Raw genomic sequence first — 17,600 nt, 5'->3', positions numbered from 1 at the left:
GACACTATGAATACTATTAATTTACGCCTTCATTATAGCATCGGAATAAAAAAAAATATGGAGAGTACCAAGATGGCTGAAATTCTACAAAGACCTCAGCCTCGGGTGGACTAAGATGGCGGACCCGTCAACCTATTCGTTCCTGGCGTTGTCATAGGAGACGGTATTCGCTATTTTCATTGGTAGATTCCGCTCCCGCCCAATGCAGCGCTAGCCAATTAGAGAATCCCAAGACTGAGGCTTAGGAATCCTATTGGTGGGAATGCGGCAGTGCTGTAATTTGTCACCAGAGGGCGTTGCTTCGCAAGTGGACGGCGAAGAGAGAGCTGGGGAGAGGGGGGAGTCGGGAGCCGCCATTTTGTCCGCCCGCCTGTGATACCCGCGCTTCTAGCATCTGAGCTGAGAGAGGAGGATGGGGGATCACTTCCACCGAGGCGGATACCCACCCGGACCTCCCCGAGATTACCGCAGGGACGGAGAAGGCCGATGTAAGCAGCGGGTAGAGGCGGGGATGGGGCAGGCACAAAGCTATGAATGATGCTTGTGCAGGGCATGTATGCAGGCTGAGGAGGCCGCGGGGGTGCTGGGTGCCGGGGGGGCAATGCTCGGGGAGGGGACCTGCTCATTGTGCAGGATTTATCGTACGGTGCATTGTGGCCCTGGTCACACAGCTACTTGTATGGTGCGGTTCCTGGTGCGATAAAGTAACGTGATGCCAACTTATACTGAAGTAACTCAGGTTATACAGGCCTGTGACCTAGGGATTGTCCATTGCTTAAAGTGATTCATGCATCTTGGAAGGATATTCTCTAGGACAGTGTTCCCCACTCCCACATGGGCGGCTGACCCAATATATATGCCTGGCAGCGGCTTATTACCTTCTTATTAGGAGCGCAGGCACCAGCAGCTATTGAGGGTGTAAGGCGCCTTTAAGAGAGTGGGGGTGCGACCTCCATAGCTTCCTCCCATCCTGGGAAGACCGACAAGGAATTGCAGCCACCCCATACAAGTGGATACTCTGGTGGAAGAGCCCTGATGATGTCATCCTGCCTCCGGTACATTCGCTTTAAGTGTTGCACATGAATAGAATGGTGCCAGTAGTGGAAGCTGGTACCGTGGCCCGGTTCCCACGCACTGCAACAGTCTATTACTGGCCCAGGCTGAAGCACTGGAGGTGGGCCGGCCCTCCCCTCTGTGACGTGGCCGTACCATAGAGCCGTGGGGGTTTCCTTCCCCTGGGGGCGGGCGGCCCACCTCCAATGCTTCAGCCCGGGCCGGTGCTCGGTAATAGACTGTCGCTGTAGATGGTAACCAGCCCGCGGTTAAAAAAAAAAAAAAAAAAAAAAAAAAGACTGCAGCACCAGCTTCCCAGAGCTGGCACTGTTCTATTCATGTGCAACACGCAAATGTACCGATGGCACATTCACTTTAAGGGCGGGTTTAGACTACGGAATTCTCACGGATAAATTCTGTGGAATTCCATCGCCTGTACGCTCTCACGGCCGCGTGCCTTTCTGCCAGCTCCATAGACACCATTCTATGGGCCGGCTGATTCCGCATTCCGCCGAAAGAATTGACACGCGAGAATTCTGTAGTCTGAACCAGCCCTAAGGCTTTGTTCACATCATGACATACCAGATTCCTGCCGGTGGCTGATCTCCCTGAGAACAGAAGGATTGGGCAGTTGTAATGCAGCATGTCTGATCCTTTTCCTCTGACAGGGCTGGTGGATTGTACATCCTGCCACACCCACTTATTGCCAGACTCTGGTATCGGTCAGGAGTGTTGCTAGAAATGATCCTTTGGCCGATAATCGCTCCGTGTAAAAGTGTGAGTGATCAGCCGGGGAGTGGGAAAATGCCTGATCCTCGGCTGATCACACCTTCTGGGCCACCGATAGTAATACATTAGGGTCCTATTCCACGGAGCGATAATCTGCCGATTCGGGCCGACTATCGCTCCGTGGAATAGAGACAACGATCAGCCGATGATCGTGTTATCGGCTGATTAATTAATTTAGACTCAAACCTAAAATCATTGGGCACCGACTGAGCATCTCTGTGTGGAATAGCAATGCGCTGCAGGCGACCGATGATCTCACAAACACCATACATTACCTAAGCATGTTGCAGGTCTTCTCCTGCGCTCCTTCTTTTCCCGGTCCCGCGTGCAGCAGCAGCTTCGGTGAGCCCTGTCTGAGCTGACAGACCGCTCAGTCAATCACTGGCCAGGACCGCCGCACAGTGATTGGCTGAGCACTCTGTCAGCTCAGACAGACCACACCGAAGCTACTGCTGCGTGCGTGACTGGGAGGAAGAAGGAGCGCAGGAGAAGACCTGCAACATGCTTAGGTAATGTATGATGTTTGAACAAGGGCTGCAAGGACATCGGTAACGATGTCCCTGCAGCCCTCGCTAAACGATTATCAGGCTGTGTAATAGGCCCAGTAAACGAGCGCCGATCTAGCAGATTGGCGCTGGTTTACATTATTGATCGGGCCCCCATCGGCCCGTGGAATAGGACCCTAAAAGAGAATGTGTTATCAGAAAATGACATGTTTAAAAATGTTTTTATATTAAACATATTTTTAAGAATTCTTGCTGCCTTTGTTTTTTCCTAATTTTCCATTTTTCTATTTATGTCATAAACTAATCCTGAAATCTTGCAGTTTTTATTCTCAACACTAAACCCAAGATGAGACTTCCTGTTGTGTCTGTGGTGATAAGAGGAGGCTGCTGTAAATTGATCTGTACAGCAATGCAGCATAATGTGACACCAGTAGATAGACAATAGCAGCTCCATATAGAACAGGCATGTCCAAACTTTTTTCGAAGAGTGCCAAATTTGATGAAGTGAACATGTGCGAGGGCCGACCATTTTGCTTGACATTCTTTGGACCATTAAAATGAATGCAAATAAACTTTTTTTTTTTTTACAAAGTTTATTGAAAACGACATACTTTTTATTTTATGACTTGTATGACAAATCTAAACAGGTGTTTAACCCTTTGAGGACCAGGCCCAAAATGACCCAGTGGACCGCGCAAATTTTGATCTTAGTGTTTCCGTTTTTCCCTCCTCCCCTTCTAAGAGCTCTAGCACTTTCAGTTTTTTATCTACAGGCCATGTAAGGGCTTATTTGTTACAGGAATAGTTGTACTTTGTAATGGCGTCTTTCATTTTACCATAACATGTATGATGGAATTCCAAATATATTATTTATGAAGATATAAATTGGTGAAATCGCAAAAAAGAATGCAATATGGTAACGTTTGGGGGGTTCCTGTGTCTACGTAATATACTATATGGTAAAAGCGACATGACACTATTATTCTATAGGTCAGCCTGAACACAACCATATGCAGGTTACACAGATTCTCTAATGTTATATATGTATTTTTTTATGAAATCCTTTTTTTTGGCAATTAATTATAAATAAAATGGGACTATTGTGACGCTTATAACGGTTTTATTTTTTCACCTACGGGGCTGTATGGGGTGTCATTTTTTCCGCCATGATCTCTAGTTTTTATTAATACCATATTTGTGAAGATCGGACGTTTTGATCACTTTTTATTAATTTTTTTATATATATAATGTAACATAAAATCGGTAATCTGCGCACTTTTTCCCCTCTTTTCGTGTACGCCGTTTACCGTTCGCAATGACACTTGTTATATTTTAATAGATCGGACAATTACGCACGCTACGGTATATTATATGTTTATCTATTTATTTATTTTTATATGTTTTATTTATATAATAGGATAGGGGGGTGATTTCAACTTTTATTGGGGGAGGGGTTTTGGGGTAGTGTGTTAGTGTTTTTAACTTTTTTTTTTTTACACATTTGAAGTCCCTTTGGGGGACTTTTACATAGATTAGTCTGATTTCTACACTGATGAATGCTATGCCATAGGCATAGCATTGATCAGTGTTATCGGCGCTCTGCTCATTGAGCCTGCCTGTGCAGGCTTAGAGTAGCAGAGCGCCGATCGGACCGCATGGAGGCAGGTAAGAGACCTCCAGCAGTCCGTTTTACCGATCGGGACCCCCGCAGTCACACTGCGGGGGTCCCGATCGGTAAGTGACAGGGGACTCCCCCTGTCACTTACACCTAAACGCCGCGGTCGCGCCGCGATCGCGGCGTTTAAGGGGTTAATGACACGCGGCAGCGCGATCGCTGCAGTGTGTCATTACCGGTGAGGTCCCGGCTGCTCACTGCAGCCGGCCCCCACCTCCTATGAAGCGCGCTCCGCTCCGGAGCGCGCTTCATAGCGGAAATAACACCCAGGGCGTACAGTTACGCCCTAGGTCGTCTGGGGACAGACTTCCATGGCGTAACTATACGCCCTGGGTCGTCTAAGGGTTAATCAATCTGTCTTAGGCCCCGTTCCCACTGAGCAAAGCTAGCGGAATTCCGCGATGGAATTGTCCGCCGCGGAATGCCGTTAGCCTCCCGCTCATAATGGGAGTCTATGAGAGGCGCCCGCTCCTGCTCTGTACGCGCTGAAGAATGAACATGTTCATTCTTCAGCGCGTACAGAGCAGCAGCGCGCGCCTTCCCTAGACTCCTATTATGAGCGGGAGGCTAACAGCATTCCGTGGCGGACAATTCTGTTGCGGAATTCCACTAGCTTTGCTCAGTGGGAACGGGGCCTACTCTAGTGCACGAAAAAGGAAAGCCGATATCTTGGACATCGCGAGATTTCGGCTTTCCTTTTCCGTGCACTAGATCGGCAGCGGCAAAGGTATCTGCTGCTGGATACCTGGGGGGCCGTAAAAGTTCGGAACGTGGGCCGCAAATGGCCCGCGGGCCGGACTTTGGACATGCCTGATGTAGAATGACCTCTTCAAATGTCAGAGTACACTCAGTAATGTCAAACATATTAGAATGAAAGAACCAGTTTTAGGGCCTTATTACACACAGATTTGTCAGATTTTTGAGACCAAACCCAGGAATGAATCTGAAAAGAAGGGGAATCTCAAGCTGTCCTTTATTACCTGATCTCTGTTTATAGTCTGTTCCTGGCTTTGGCTTCAATAATCTGTCAGATAAATCTGTCTGTGTAATAGGGCCCTTAGTATCTGACTCTAATCAGTAAAAGAAAATCTAGGTGACGTGTTCCTTTTAAATGGCCGCACAAACAATACAGGGATTGTTTGTGTGTCCTGGCTATAAATTCATTGTGCTTTCTAAAGGCGCTGCAAACTAATGCTGACCTCGCTTGCGTCCTTGCATGGCCCTATATCTGGCTGCAGAAAAGGACCCTAGGGGCCAGGTTCACACAAGTCTGATATGGCTGCAGTATCGCCGCCTATCTGCACTCTGGGCATGTTATCTTATTGGTATATTTCTGAGGCTGTATAGTAAATAATATACATCCTGGAGGAAATTTATCAAACATGGTGTAAAGTGAAACTGGTTCAGTTGCCCCTAGCAACCAATCAGATTCCACCTTTCATTCCTCACAGACTCTTTGGAAAATAAAAGGTGGAATCTGGTTGCTAGGGGCAACTGAGCCAGTTTCACTTTACACCATGTTTGATAAATCCCCCCCCCCCCCCGCTCTCATCTATCCACACTTCCCGGGGTCCTCCTGACACATCTTTGAGTTCCCTGCTGAACGATCTGATCGCTACTTTTGATAAAGACTCGTCTCAGCTTACCAATCCGATGTCTGTGTTCTCTTGGTACAGATTTTGGTCACCATGCACCGGATCATTACGGCCCCCCGGGCGGAGGTTACCCACCACCTCACAGACAAGACCCAATCAAACAAGAACGAGACCCATTCTTTGACAGGCGATCCATGGAACCAGCGCCTCCTTTGCTTAATATGGGTAAATTCATTAAACTGAAGCCATGTTATGTATGAATATGAAAATGTGTCAGGCCTACAACTGTAATCCTGCCTGGATGCTGGGAGTTGTAGTTTTGCAACAGATGGAGATCCACAAGTTGGCATCCTCTGCCTTATACAGTGAATCAGGGATATGGAACCTGCGGACCTCCAGCTGTTGCAAAACTACAGTTTCCAGCCTACCTGGACAGGCAAAGCTTTAGCTGTGGTTGTCCAGGCATGATGGAAATTATAGATGGAAATTTGCAACAGCTGGAGGTCCGCCATCACTGCGTTGAATTAGTACTGTGTCCCAAGTAAGGGTATGTGCACACTAAGGAATGATTGAGGATAACTTGCCACGGATTCCGCCGCCTGTGTCTATTGTTTGGGCGGACGGCAGAATCTGCCTGACCATAGAATAGAGTCAATGGGATGGGAAGAGAGTGAATCTGAAGTGTGCGGGGATGAGCAGCGGAATCTGAAAGAAATTCTTTCATGTGCACATACTCTTAGGCCCAGTTCACACTGAGCAAAAACAGTGGTGTTATAAATGGGGATTGGCAAAGTGGGGGTCGTATAATGTGACATGTATAATGTGCGGAATCTGCCCAACAATAAAATGGAGTCAATGGGACAGACGGATAGTCAAGCGGGAGCTCGCGCGGAATCTGCGGCAAGTTATCAGTGTGATTTCCTCGGTGTGTAAGGGCCCTGACTGTAAGAGTTGTGGCTCACCATCTGTGCCGCGCTCTGGTACACCTCACCTGCGCCCTCCTCCCTCTTCTGTGGGCATAATCAATGCTGCTCAGCCTCCTGGATGCACACAGCCTCTTCCATGTTCACTCATACGCCGCTTATGTCAAGGGCAGCAACCCACCCAGAAGCAGTGCAGGCGCTCAACAAGTTTGCTGCACATGTGTGAGCTTGGAAGATGCTGCGTGCAAAAGGCCCAGCAGCAATGATTATGCTATATGACATAGTAGAGGAAGGAGTGGTGAGGTGTGCTAGAGCACAGCATGAACGCTGGGCTACAACTCTTTACAATAAAGTCAAGATTGCAAGAAATCACCAGCACAGATTGCTTACATAGAGATACCAAGATCACTAGGGCACTGTCACCTACAGTACACTATCTGTACATCATATCTGGTCTAAATGCTGACAGATTCCCTTGAACGTGCTGGCAGCAGGTCTGAGCTTTCTTCACACTGATCACTATGGTAGCTTTCACTCGTTTCTGCCTTGTGGTGTTTTTGAGAAATCTGCAATAATAGCAATATAAAACTAAGGGTTCTTTGGTTGTATGAACTGCTACAGCCGCCTCCAGTAAGGATGCCTCCTCGTGTTCATTGCTCTCGCCTGCACCGACATAGCACAGGCCGGCTCAGAAACTTGGCCCTTGTGCAGTAACCTCCCTCCAAATCAATGAAAGGTTTATAAGCTGGTGGGGTTGGGGGCATTCAATATTCATGAGGAGGCATTTTTACTGGAGCTGGCAGGCGGCAGGGCTATAACAAAGGGTCCTGAGTAGCCGCTAGAGGGTCCAGCACTTTAGCAGGTGGCATATGTCACTAGTCAGCAGGAAAAAGGTGTTCAGTTTCTCATGGACGCTCAGCCAAGCGAAGTGTGTATAGAGAGTTAGAAGAAATAAGGGTCAGCTGAATTGTGTGGCTACCTTTGCTGTTCTGATACCGTAATGAATGTATATTATTCCAACAGCGCTGAAAAATGAATTTAAAGCGGAGGAGCCTGAACCTGGTCACAAGGGTCCCAATGCCGGGGGTCCTCTTCAGTCCTTTCAGAATCGCAAACGCGCCTATGAGGACCGAAGTGGCCGGGGCTACTATGAGCATCGAGAGGAGAGAAGGTACGTGGATCTGTCTGTAGACTGAAGTGGCTGGTCCCTACAAGAACTATTCCCCAGTTACATGTTGTGTGACAATCCATTATTATGCACGTCTACATTTGTAGTACTGTTACTTTAATAGTTTTTAGTATTTCTAATATCAGCTTTTCTTGTGCAGAGGAAGGTCACCGCAAGGTCGTGGTGGTATGGGCACCGATGAGGAGGATGAAGTGTTTGATGAAAGCTTTGTTGTCCTTGATAACTGTGAGTAATCAGATGAGTTGTATACATTTCTGAGGTATACATTGTCTATGATCTGTAGTCATCAGTATACAGGCTGCCGATTGTAATCTCTGCTCCTAGAAGTGTCATTTTTGGTAAGGCTTTAAGGGGTTATGCTGGGAAAAATTATTCACCAGTATAGTTCTCGGTAAAATGGAACATGCCCTGTTTTGCGGTTTTGAAGTTTTGTTTCTTTCCCATGTACAAGTACCAGCTCCTTGTGGTCACCTGTCACCTAGTCTTGACCTTTCTCGCGGCACATGTGCATTCTGAAAGGTGGAGAAGGAAGCAGGTCAGACAGGAGGATGCTGAGACTTGTAACCTTTTTGTACACACTATAAGACTCAATTCTGAAGTTAAAGCGAGACAAATCTAACCTGCTGTTAGATCCCTGTTGTGCAAGGGGTGCTGAGGATGAAGGTAAGTCTCTTACCTTCATCCTTGGCTCAGTTTCTGTGCAGTTTGTAGTGAAATCCTGCATCCAGTAAGGCCATTTGGAGCCTTGGGGGCTGGGCTGGTTGTGAAGTTGTTCTTAAAGGAGAAGTCTGGCTGTTTTCAAAATCTGGCAGGGGGGAATTTGATAAGTTTGAACTTGCCTGTACCCATTCCCATGGTGAGTGGTGAGACTGGCCTCAGGACCCCTGCCAGGCTCCCTGATCTCGCTGTGTAAACGTCATGACCTGGCTGATGGACTGACCGCTCAGCTGCGGCTCCAGTCACCGATTGGCTGAGCAGCCAGCCCATCAGCCAGGACGGGAGCAACGCCATCACAACTTGGGGGAAAATGCCTTCTGGCGGAGTCCCAAGGCCGCACCCCCCCCCCCACTCACCGCAGGCACGGGGAAAGCAAGTGGGTCCTCATTATCAAATTTCCCCATTGCTGGGTTTTCAAAACAGCCGGACTTAACCTTTAAGACCCTATTACATAGTCTGATTATCTGTGAAATCAGGCTGATATCAGCCGACAGACATGTACACGCTCGCTCTTTGGCCATTTGCTTATTTCTGATATGAAAAATCTGCTGTTAACGGCAAATCTTTGTGTGTAAATACGGGTCGGCTGATTAAAGCGAAGGGGCTCACAAACTAGCTACTGTTTGTGCAGGCTTGGCTAGACAGTCATTGAGCCATGTAATAGGCTCTGTAAGCTAGTGCCGATCTAGAAGATTGCCGCTCAATAATATGGCCTTTAGCAGCCTAAGTAGCATGTTACAGAACAATAGGAAAGCCTCCGTCTTGATTTATTGTCTTACTCTCTTAAGGCCTTATTACACAGATTCTAAATGAACGATCAGTCAAGTATCGGGTGTTTTCCCCATCCTCAGCTGATCGCTGTCACTTCTACACCGGCCGATTATCAGCCACAGGAGCGTTTCTAGCAAAGCTTCTGGACGATAATCGTCCCATGTAAAAGGCCCTATAGTGAGCACCGATCTAGCAGATCTAATTCGGCCTTTACATATTGATAGTAGTAGTCCTTTGCTAAATCCGAATCGTTTTCCAGATAACAGCGACCTGCACTTCAAGCTGAGCAAAGACCGCACTGTAGGTTTCCCACTCACCATGGAGGGATTTGCTTATCTCTGGTCCGGAGCCCGAGCGACACATGGGGTGAACAGGGGACGGGTGTGCTTTGAGATAAAGGTGAGACTAGTTGGCAAAATCCCTCCCGAATCTCCACCTGTCTCAGGCTGAGCTATAACATTCATAGTAATAGTGTTCTTTGTCCTCTTCAGATAAAGGAAGAAATTGCTGTGGGCCACCTCCCTGCCAGCGAGCCAGATCCTCACGTTGTCCGTGTTGGTTGGTCCCTGGATTCTTGTAGCACACAGTTAGGTAAGTGAGGATGGAAGCTGAGTTTACTAGACTATGCTTGCATGTAGATTATGGCTGGGTTGGAGCTGCTCTGAGGCTTCTATAACATTAGTTTGTGTACTTGCACTTCCTTAAAGGATCCCTCTATGAAAAGCTGACACTCTTGTGCCTAATGCAGGACTGTGTATAACATGGCCATCCACAGCACAGAGAGCTCTTTTCTTTCCAGCTCTCCCCTCGCTGCTCTATAACGGGAACCTGTCACCAAGACAATGCTATCTAATCTACCGACATCATGTTCTAGAGCAGAAAGAACTGATCGGATTGAATATATATATCATAGCTTGTAACTTGATTGGAATCCCTGATCATACTGTGATAAGGAGTCCAGTGGGCGGTGTCACGCAAAGGACTGGACTCCTTATCATGGGAACAGCAGAGATTTTAATCAGTAAATTATAAGTTAGACCATGTTCACACAGTGTGCGAAAATCGCCCGTTGCACCGAAAATTGCATTAATATCGGTGCAGTATGGCCGGAAATAATTGACATGAAATGTTGACTTCAAAGCAACACGTTTTTTTTTTTATTACCTCAACAGCCGTTTTAATTGAAAACAATGGCCGTTCTTGTCATAAAAAATAAGCTGTGTGAACATAGCCTTATACTGAATCTTTTCCCATATCCATATCAATCTGCTAAGCTCCTTCTGCTCTATAACACGGCGCCAATATCTTATATAGCATCTTTAGGTTAAGCACTTCCTAGCTGCTTATGCACAACAGGTGGTTCACCCATAAAGGTCAGAGCTGGGGTCTCCAGTCATTAGATAACTATGTAAAAGGTATTTTGCATTTATGGCTTCCTAACCTTTTACTTTCTAAATTTCCAGGAGAAGAAATGTATTCTTACGGCTATGGGGGCACAGCAAAGAAATCCACTAACAGCAAGTTTGAGACTTACGGGGAGACCTTTGCAGAGAATGATGTCATCGGCTGCTTTGTTGTATGTTTGTTGTGAAATTCTCATCATAGTTCTTGCATGCTACATAGATAGAATTGCATCATTGTCTTCAGTGGGGTCTAATATGAGACGCACCTAAAATTGTATTAGATATCAGTTATGTCATGTACATAGTGCATCATTCAGGATTGCATTACATACGTTGGTACATATAGTAGACTTAGACTATAGTGGTATATTATATATGTGCCATACATTTATAGAATATGGAACCTTGAAGGAGAAATGTTACATACATGGTGTTAAACCAATGGAAAGAATTACAGACTGAAGATGGGCAAACAAGTGATTCATAATGACTGTGCTAGAGCAGTGGCCTGGTCTGCTTGCCATATGGAGACATTATCCCCCATCCTTATCCTGATGCTATTAATACTTGACTGGTTTGCTTACTTTTGCTTTGTGCTTTTCTTGGCAGGACTTTGAAGCTCGCGGTGACATAGAGCTATCATTCTCCAAGAACGGGCGTTATTTGGGTACAGCCTTCCGTGTCGGCAGGGGCACTGTGGGTAACCAGGCCTTCTTCCCTCATGTGTTAGTAAAGAACTGCTGTGTTGAATTTAACTTTGGCCAAAGAGCCGAACCTTTCTGCAACATTCCACCAGGGTTTACGTTTATACAGCATGTGCCCCACTTTGAAAGGATTCGAGGAACAGAACCCCCCAAGAACAAAGGGGAATGCGAGGTGTGTAGATTACTGGATGACTTAGGTTCTCAAAGACTCTCATTGTGGAATAATAACTCTGGATATGTCTGTATTCCTAGATTTTGATGATGATGGGACTGCCCGGAGCAGGCAAGACGACTTGGGCAATGAAGCACGCTGCAGCAAATCCAGGAAAGAAATATAACATTCTTGGAACCAATGCTATTATGGAGAAGATGAGGGTAAGCTAGCTGAAGCTTTCAGATGTTGCCTTTCTTTTGGCTCTGTCTGTCCACATTAGAGACAGAGCTTTCCAGCTGCTTCTTCATAGTTCCAGCACAAGACCCAGTGTAATATAAGTCTAGGTCTAGCACTAGCTCTAACTGGAGAGGCAGCAGGAAGTCTGTCTTATAAGGTTTAGCTGTATGTGGAAGGGAGAAGAGGGAAGCTCATTCTGGCACCAAGTTCAAAATAGATTGAATGTAATGTAACAAGTTACATGGCCGTTTTGAAGATTACTGTTTGTTCTTGCAGGTAATGGGCCTTCGGAGGCAGCGCAATTATGCTGGACGTTGGGACGTCCTCATTCAGCAAGCAACAAAATGTTTAAACCAGCTGATCCAGATCGCTGCCCGTAGGAAACGCAACTACATCCTAGATCAGGTAAGGAATAAGCAATTCATGTAGGATCACGGTGAACATCTAAGAACCTGATTCACAAATATCCACGTTTCTCACCCTTCTTCACTAGACAAATGTCTATGCCACAGCCCAGCGCAGGAAGATGCGACCGTTTGAAGGCTTTCGTCGTAAGGCTGTTATAATCTGTCCCACAGATGATGATCTCCGGGACCGTATCGTAAAGCGCACAGATGAGGAAGGAAAGGATGTGCCTGATCATGCTGTGCTAGAGATGAAAGGTAAATTATTGATGTACTACATAATGGTCTAAGAACTGGGCCCTGGCTCCAACCATATCGCCACATTAAAGCGTTACCTCACACTAAAACAAATTTTTGACACACCAAATAGCAGGGTCCAACAGCACCAGTGGAGTAGGTTTCAGTTAACTGGTAGTTCACATGGATGCACGCCAGGGGGTCAGCAATCACAGTAGCTGACCGTTGGAACGTCAGTGGCAGACACAGTCCGACAGCATCCAAAGTTCAAAGCTTTATTGGCAAATTAGGTGCATGTAGCGACATTCGTCCAAGCGGTCTTTATGTATTTCTTGGTGGAAACATCGCTATAGGTACCTGATGTGCTTTGAACTTTACTGTTGGATTCTGCTTGACATTGATGTCATCAGATACGTCAAAAGATTTTGGTTAGAGCGGGTCTCACTGCTGAGACCTGCTCAGATTAGAAGATATAGCACTATCCCCGTCCAGCCCTGCAGTCCATCATTATCCCCCTTAGTAGTCTATGAGAAATTGACAGACTGCGTGGTCAGCTGCTGCAACCTTTTCCCTGATCAGACCAGGTGTCAGAAGTGACACCCACTCTGATCAATAATTTTTGACATTTCTGATGACATGTCGAAGTTAGTGCCCATTTAAAAATTGATAGAGCAAAGCCTGTTTTGTAAATCACCTGAAATCACCCGGATTCTATAGAGTTCTAGTGATAGTTAAGACTTCATCGCAGCAGTATTTTACATCAGAGCTTGTGAATCCCCCTTACTGTAATTCCTCCCGCTATCTCTCTGCAGCAAATTTTAGTCTGCCAGAACCAGGGGACTTCTTGGAAGAGGTAATCTTCATAGAGTTGCAGAAAGAGGAGGCAGAGAAGCTGATCCAAGAGTACAATGATGAAGGAAAGAAGGCAGGACAACCCCCAGAGAAGAAATTCCGAGGCCGTGGTGGAGGACCTGGAGGTGGCGTCGGCCGAGGAGATGCAGCACGCAGTGAATTTCAGCGATTTGATAACCGGGGTCCTCCTGGTGGTGGAGGTCGAGGAGGGTTTCCAGGTCGAGGTGGAAACTCTGGAGGTGGATACAGCAGAGCAGGTGAGTATTGTGCTTGTTGCCTTTTGGAAAATCTGGAAAAGGTGTTAGTGGTATTTGGTCACTTTTGTTTTATAGCAAACCTTAACTAGTAATGCATCTGCAGTGATTCAAAGGGGTATGCACACAGAGTGCAGGGAATATCAGTTGTCAGAAATGAAAAGCATGGTAGTTTGCACTATTGTATCTAGCAAACCTCAACCTACTTATCCCAAACAGAGACCAAAATCGCTAAGATACTGGTCTTCTAAGAGACTTGTGAAGTTCTTATTTTCATTAGGTTCTTTGTTTTACAAGGATGTGCATAAAGTTTTGCTGTTCTTGTCCATTCGTAATGCAGCTTTTAATCGTGGAGGCGGCAACTCACAAAGCCGGTGGTCTGGGAGCTCACAGGATAACGGTTCAGAACGAGGCGGCTTTGGTTCTGATAGTCAATCACACAACTACAGTCCTGCAAGTAACCGCGGTGGTGGTTATGGTGGTGCAGCATCAAATCCTTCTCCTCACAGTGCACCCAGCAGCTACAGTCAGGGACCGGTATGTATACAGACCTCTGCTAATATCCTGCAAATGTGTGCTGTAATGCTTGCTGCAGGCCTTGTAGTTATGGTTTTTCTTTGTTTCTCAACAGTCAAACCCTGGACAAGGAAGTTACGGAGGTGCTGGAGGATATAGCCAGGGTGGAAGTTATGGACAGGGTGGAGGAGGCGGGGGTAGCTATAACCAGGGAGGAGGAGGTAGCGGTGGCTATAGCCAAGGTGGAGGAAGTGGTGGTGGCTACAGCCAAGGAGGAGGAAGTGGAGGTGGCTATAGCCAAGGTGGAGGAAGCAGCTACAGCCAGGGAGGTGCAGGTGGCTATAGTCAAGGTGGCAGTGGAAGCAGTAGTTACAGCCAGGGACCAGGAAGCGGCGGTGGCTACAGCCAAGGAAGTGGAGGATACAGCCAAGGTGGTGCTGGAGGTGGATACAGCGGTCAAAGCTACAATAACAATCAAAGCTACAGTGGGGGAGCGCCAAGCTACAGTCAAGGATATAGCCAGCCTCCGCCTCAGAGCTCATCATCCTCTCAATCATCTTATAGTCAGGGTGGCTATGGTCAGCAGTACCAGCAACCAGTAAGTATATCAACCATTACATATTCTGATTTAAGACTGTAAAGGTTTCTGTCCGATAAATAGGGATTTGTTAGATATGCTTTATCCAGTACAAAAGGGAGTGGGATTATTAGACGTCATAGAAGTGAATGAAGAGGGGTGCAGGAAGAAGGCTAGTACAAGATACACAGCTATAAGGGTATGGCACAAATTCTCTGTCAAGATCTGTGTTTTTATATGAGGAGATTGTCAAGGATTCTCTCTGCATTGCAAATCCGCAGAGAATTGATTTTAAATCCACACAGATCAATTCCACATGGAGTTTTTTCTGCAGTGTGGATGAGATTTGTTTCAGCTTCCTTTATCTCAGGGCTGGGGAACCTTGGCTCTCCAGCTGTTGCAAAACTACAACTCCCAGCATGCCTGGACAGCCAAAGCTTTAGCTTTGGCTGTCCAAGCATGATGGGAGTTGTAGTTTTGCAACAGCTGGAGAGCCAAGGTTCCCTACCCCTGGTTTATCTCGCCCACTTTGCTGAAACTGAGTTTTCACCTAGACTGAAAATCTACAGCATTTCCCACTATGTGCAGACAATACGCTTCATGCACTGGGGGTGTCTGCATGGCAGCAACCTGCACCTCCATACTAGAGAAGTCTATATTCCTCTGAATGGATGAGTTTGTCTTTCTAGAAACCATGCCTTTGCACAATAATCAGTCTGTAGGATGACACTTCCTACTTAACAGGCCGTGTGGATTATAAAATGCAGAATTCAAGGGGTACTCCAGGCTGGGAGCTTATTTTTATTGTATGGCCGGGGAAGGGGTGGAAATAGAGCCCGTCCTACTGCCGCTTCCTGGTCTGAGTTGCGGCTTGAGACATGAACGGGGCGGCGCGATCTGGGACCCAGCACTGAAACCCGGGGAGGTAAGTGACCGGCGACACCTATATCCACCCATTCCCCGGTCATACAATAAGAATAACCCCAGCTTGGAGTACCCTTTAAAGGAATTCCATTGTAAATGAATTGAACAGCTAATGCTTTTATTTTCCTAGTATGGAAATCAACCATGGAACCAGTATCAAGGCCAAGGACAGGCACCAAACCCAAGTCCTGGCCAACCACAGGGTGCAGGTCAGTGGAGCCAGTGGAACTACGGAGCCGGTGGCGGCAGCAGCAGCGGATATGACCAGCCTGGTAGATACGGAGGGGCCCCGTGAGATTCTACGGAAAAATGACATTTGTTTTGGTTTCACACCAGGACTGATCGAGATCCTCAACCACATTGGATTTAACTTCCTACTTTTCTGATTTCTGAAACCAGTTTGCAGACACGTTTGCCAGGTCTAAGAAACACTGGTTTGTTAGCACCAAGTACTATATACATGTATATTACTTTACTGTGTCTGAAGAAGAAGCTGACCTAAAGTGAATATTCCCCCGTTAGCTAGATATTGTCCATTTGAAAGTCGTTGCTCTGGGAAAAAAATGACATTAGACGGCCCCCCTCTTTCCAGCTTGCATTCCATGCAACGTAACCATGCAGCTGCCCATATACTTCTGACTGCTCCCCTTTTATGTTTTTAATATGTCTATTTTTTTTTTTTTTTTTTTTTACCCTTTTATTTCATGGTATGCTTACCTCCTCCTGTCTGCATGGATCCCTAACAGATGACTGTACTATAGGCTCTGACAGTTTTTTCTTTTTTTCCATTGTTAAAATCCTACCTGTCTGTTATTTTATTGTAGAATATTAATGTTTTATGGATTTCATTGAGTTTCTTTGCATAGTGGCTGAACCTGCCGCCTTCCTTTCTGTCTGAGTTACATTGCACATTACTGTGTTGAAGACATATGTATTTTTTTTTTTATTTGGATGGGAGTGAGTATTGAATTTTGAAGAAAAAAAAAAAAAAATCTTGGTTTTCTGTTTCTGTTTTCCCCCCCTTCATTTCTTCATGCATTTAGTTTGGAGGGGAGCAGCACTGATCAGCCTTTAAGCTAGTGATCAGAAAATCACATTATACATATAGGAGTCACATGTCGCTCTTGACCTTATAGTGAATGTACTATCAGGTACATTCGCTTTAAAGGGGTAGTGCGGTGTAAGACATTTCTTACAACATTGTAATGTGTGTTTAAGCGAATGCACATTGGACCTGTGGACCTGGAAGCTGATAATGCGCTGGAGGGGGGCAGTCATGAGGGAGGACTGGAGTCAGGCCAGCTTCCTGAAGATGACTTGATCATCCCAAGATGGTGGCCAGCGTCAACAGAGTATACTTACGGAATCACTATCACACTTCCGGGTCCACGACCGGGGGGGGGTGTATAACTCTAATGTGTGTCGTTTAGTGAAAAAATGTCTTACACCGCACTACCCTTTTAAGTGTTGCACATAACGCATAATAGAATGCAGTGCGGGGAAGCCGTTGCCGCGGCCCTTTTTTTGAACTGTGGTCTGTTTCCTGCACTTGGCGCCGGTCTATTACTGAGCACCAGCTGGGGCTGAAGCACTGGAACCGGGCCAGCCTGCCCCCAGTAGGAGGAAACCCCTGCCATCTATGACGCGGCTCCATTGATTTTAATGGAACCGCGTCACACTGGGGGCAGGCCGGCCCGCTTCCAGTGCTTCAGCCCGGGCTGGTAATTGGTAATAGACTGGCACCAGGAAGCGATTCAAAAAAACTCTGCAGCACCGGCTTCCCTGAGCTGACGTGGTTCTGTTGCTAGCCCTTCATAGGTGCCAGGCTAATTTTATCAGTGCTGCTGATACTGAATAGGGAGGGGTTTTGCAGGGTAGAGGGACCCAGTGGTTGGACCCCCACATGAAAAATGTTTTAGACAAGAATGCCTCCCATTGTCACACACAAAGATATATAAAGTGCCGCTTTATACAACCATAACCCATATGTGCTTCTCAATGATCCGATCAGCTGCTTGAAGGGGCCTCGGTAGCCTTTCTGTGTACTTTCACTCATCTCTGCAATCTATACTTTTAGTAGCAGTTATGCAAGGAACTGCATTATTATCCAATTTAAAGGG

General features: G+C 46.5%; 1 protein-coding gene across 1 annotated transcript; it reads left to right on the top strand.

Annotated features, from left to right (window-relative positions):
- Positions 1-303: 303 nt before the first annotated feature.
- Positions 304-15,869, top strand: HNRNPUL1 (heterogeneous nuclear ribonucleoprotein U like 1). The gene is made up of 15 exons (XM_069943374.1): positions 304-488; positions 5,700-5,843; positions 7,565-7,712; positions 7,870-7,955; positions 9,478-9,617; positions 9,710-9,809; positions 10,682-10,794; positions 11,231-11,497; positions 11,578-11,700; positions 11,993-12,121; positions 12,210-12,378; positions 13,170-13,466; positions 13,804-14,000; positions 14,095-14,577; positions 15,611-15,869. Exons 1-15 carry the CDS (start codon positions 413-415, stop codon positions 15,773-15,775), a joined length of 2,637 nt encoding a protein of 878 aa, XP_069799475.1. The 5' UTR covers positions 304-412; the 3' UTR covers positions 15,776-15,869.
- The last annotated feature ends 1,731 nt before the right edge of the window (positions 15,870-17,600 follow it).

This window comes from Dendropsophus ebraccatus, chromosome 10 (assembly GCF_027789765.1).
Source record: "Dendropsophus ebraccatus isolate aDenEbr1 chromosome 10, aDenEbr1.pat, whole genome shotgun sequence".
Taxonomy (NCBI): domain Eukaryota; kingdom Metazoa; phylum Chordata; class Amphibia; order Anura; family Hylidae; genus Dendropsophus; species Dendropsophus ebraccatus.
Note: the sequence above shows the minus strand (reverse complement) of the source record. Positions and strands in the feature narration are given on the sequence as shown.

Excerpts from the sequence above, each read along its gene's own strand:
- HNRNPUL1 (XM_069943374.1), top strand. The coding sequence starts at position 413 with ATGGGGGATCACTTCCACCGAGGCGGATACCCACCCGGACCTCCCCGA. Across the intron at positions 489-5,699 it reads CAGGGACGGAGAAGGCCGAT|ATTTTGGTCACCATGCACCG; the intron begins GTAAGCAGCGGG and ends CTCTTGGTACAG. Across the intron at positions 14,578-15,610 it reads GTCAGCAGTACCAGCAACCA|TATGGAAATCAACCATGGAA; the intron begins GTAAGTATATCA and ends TTATTTTCCTAG.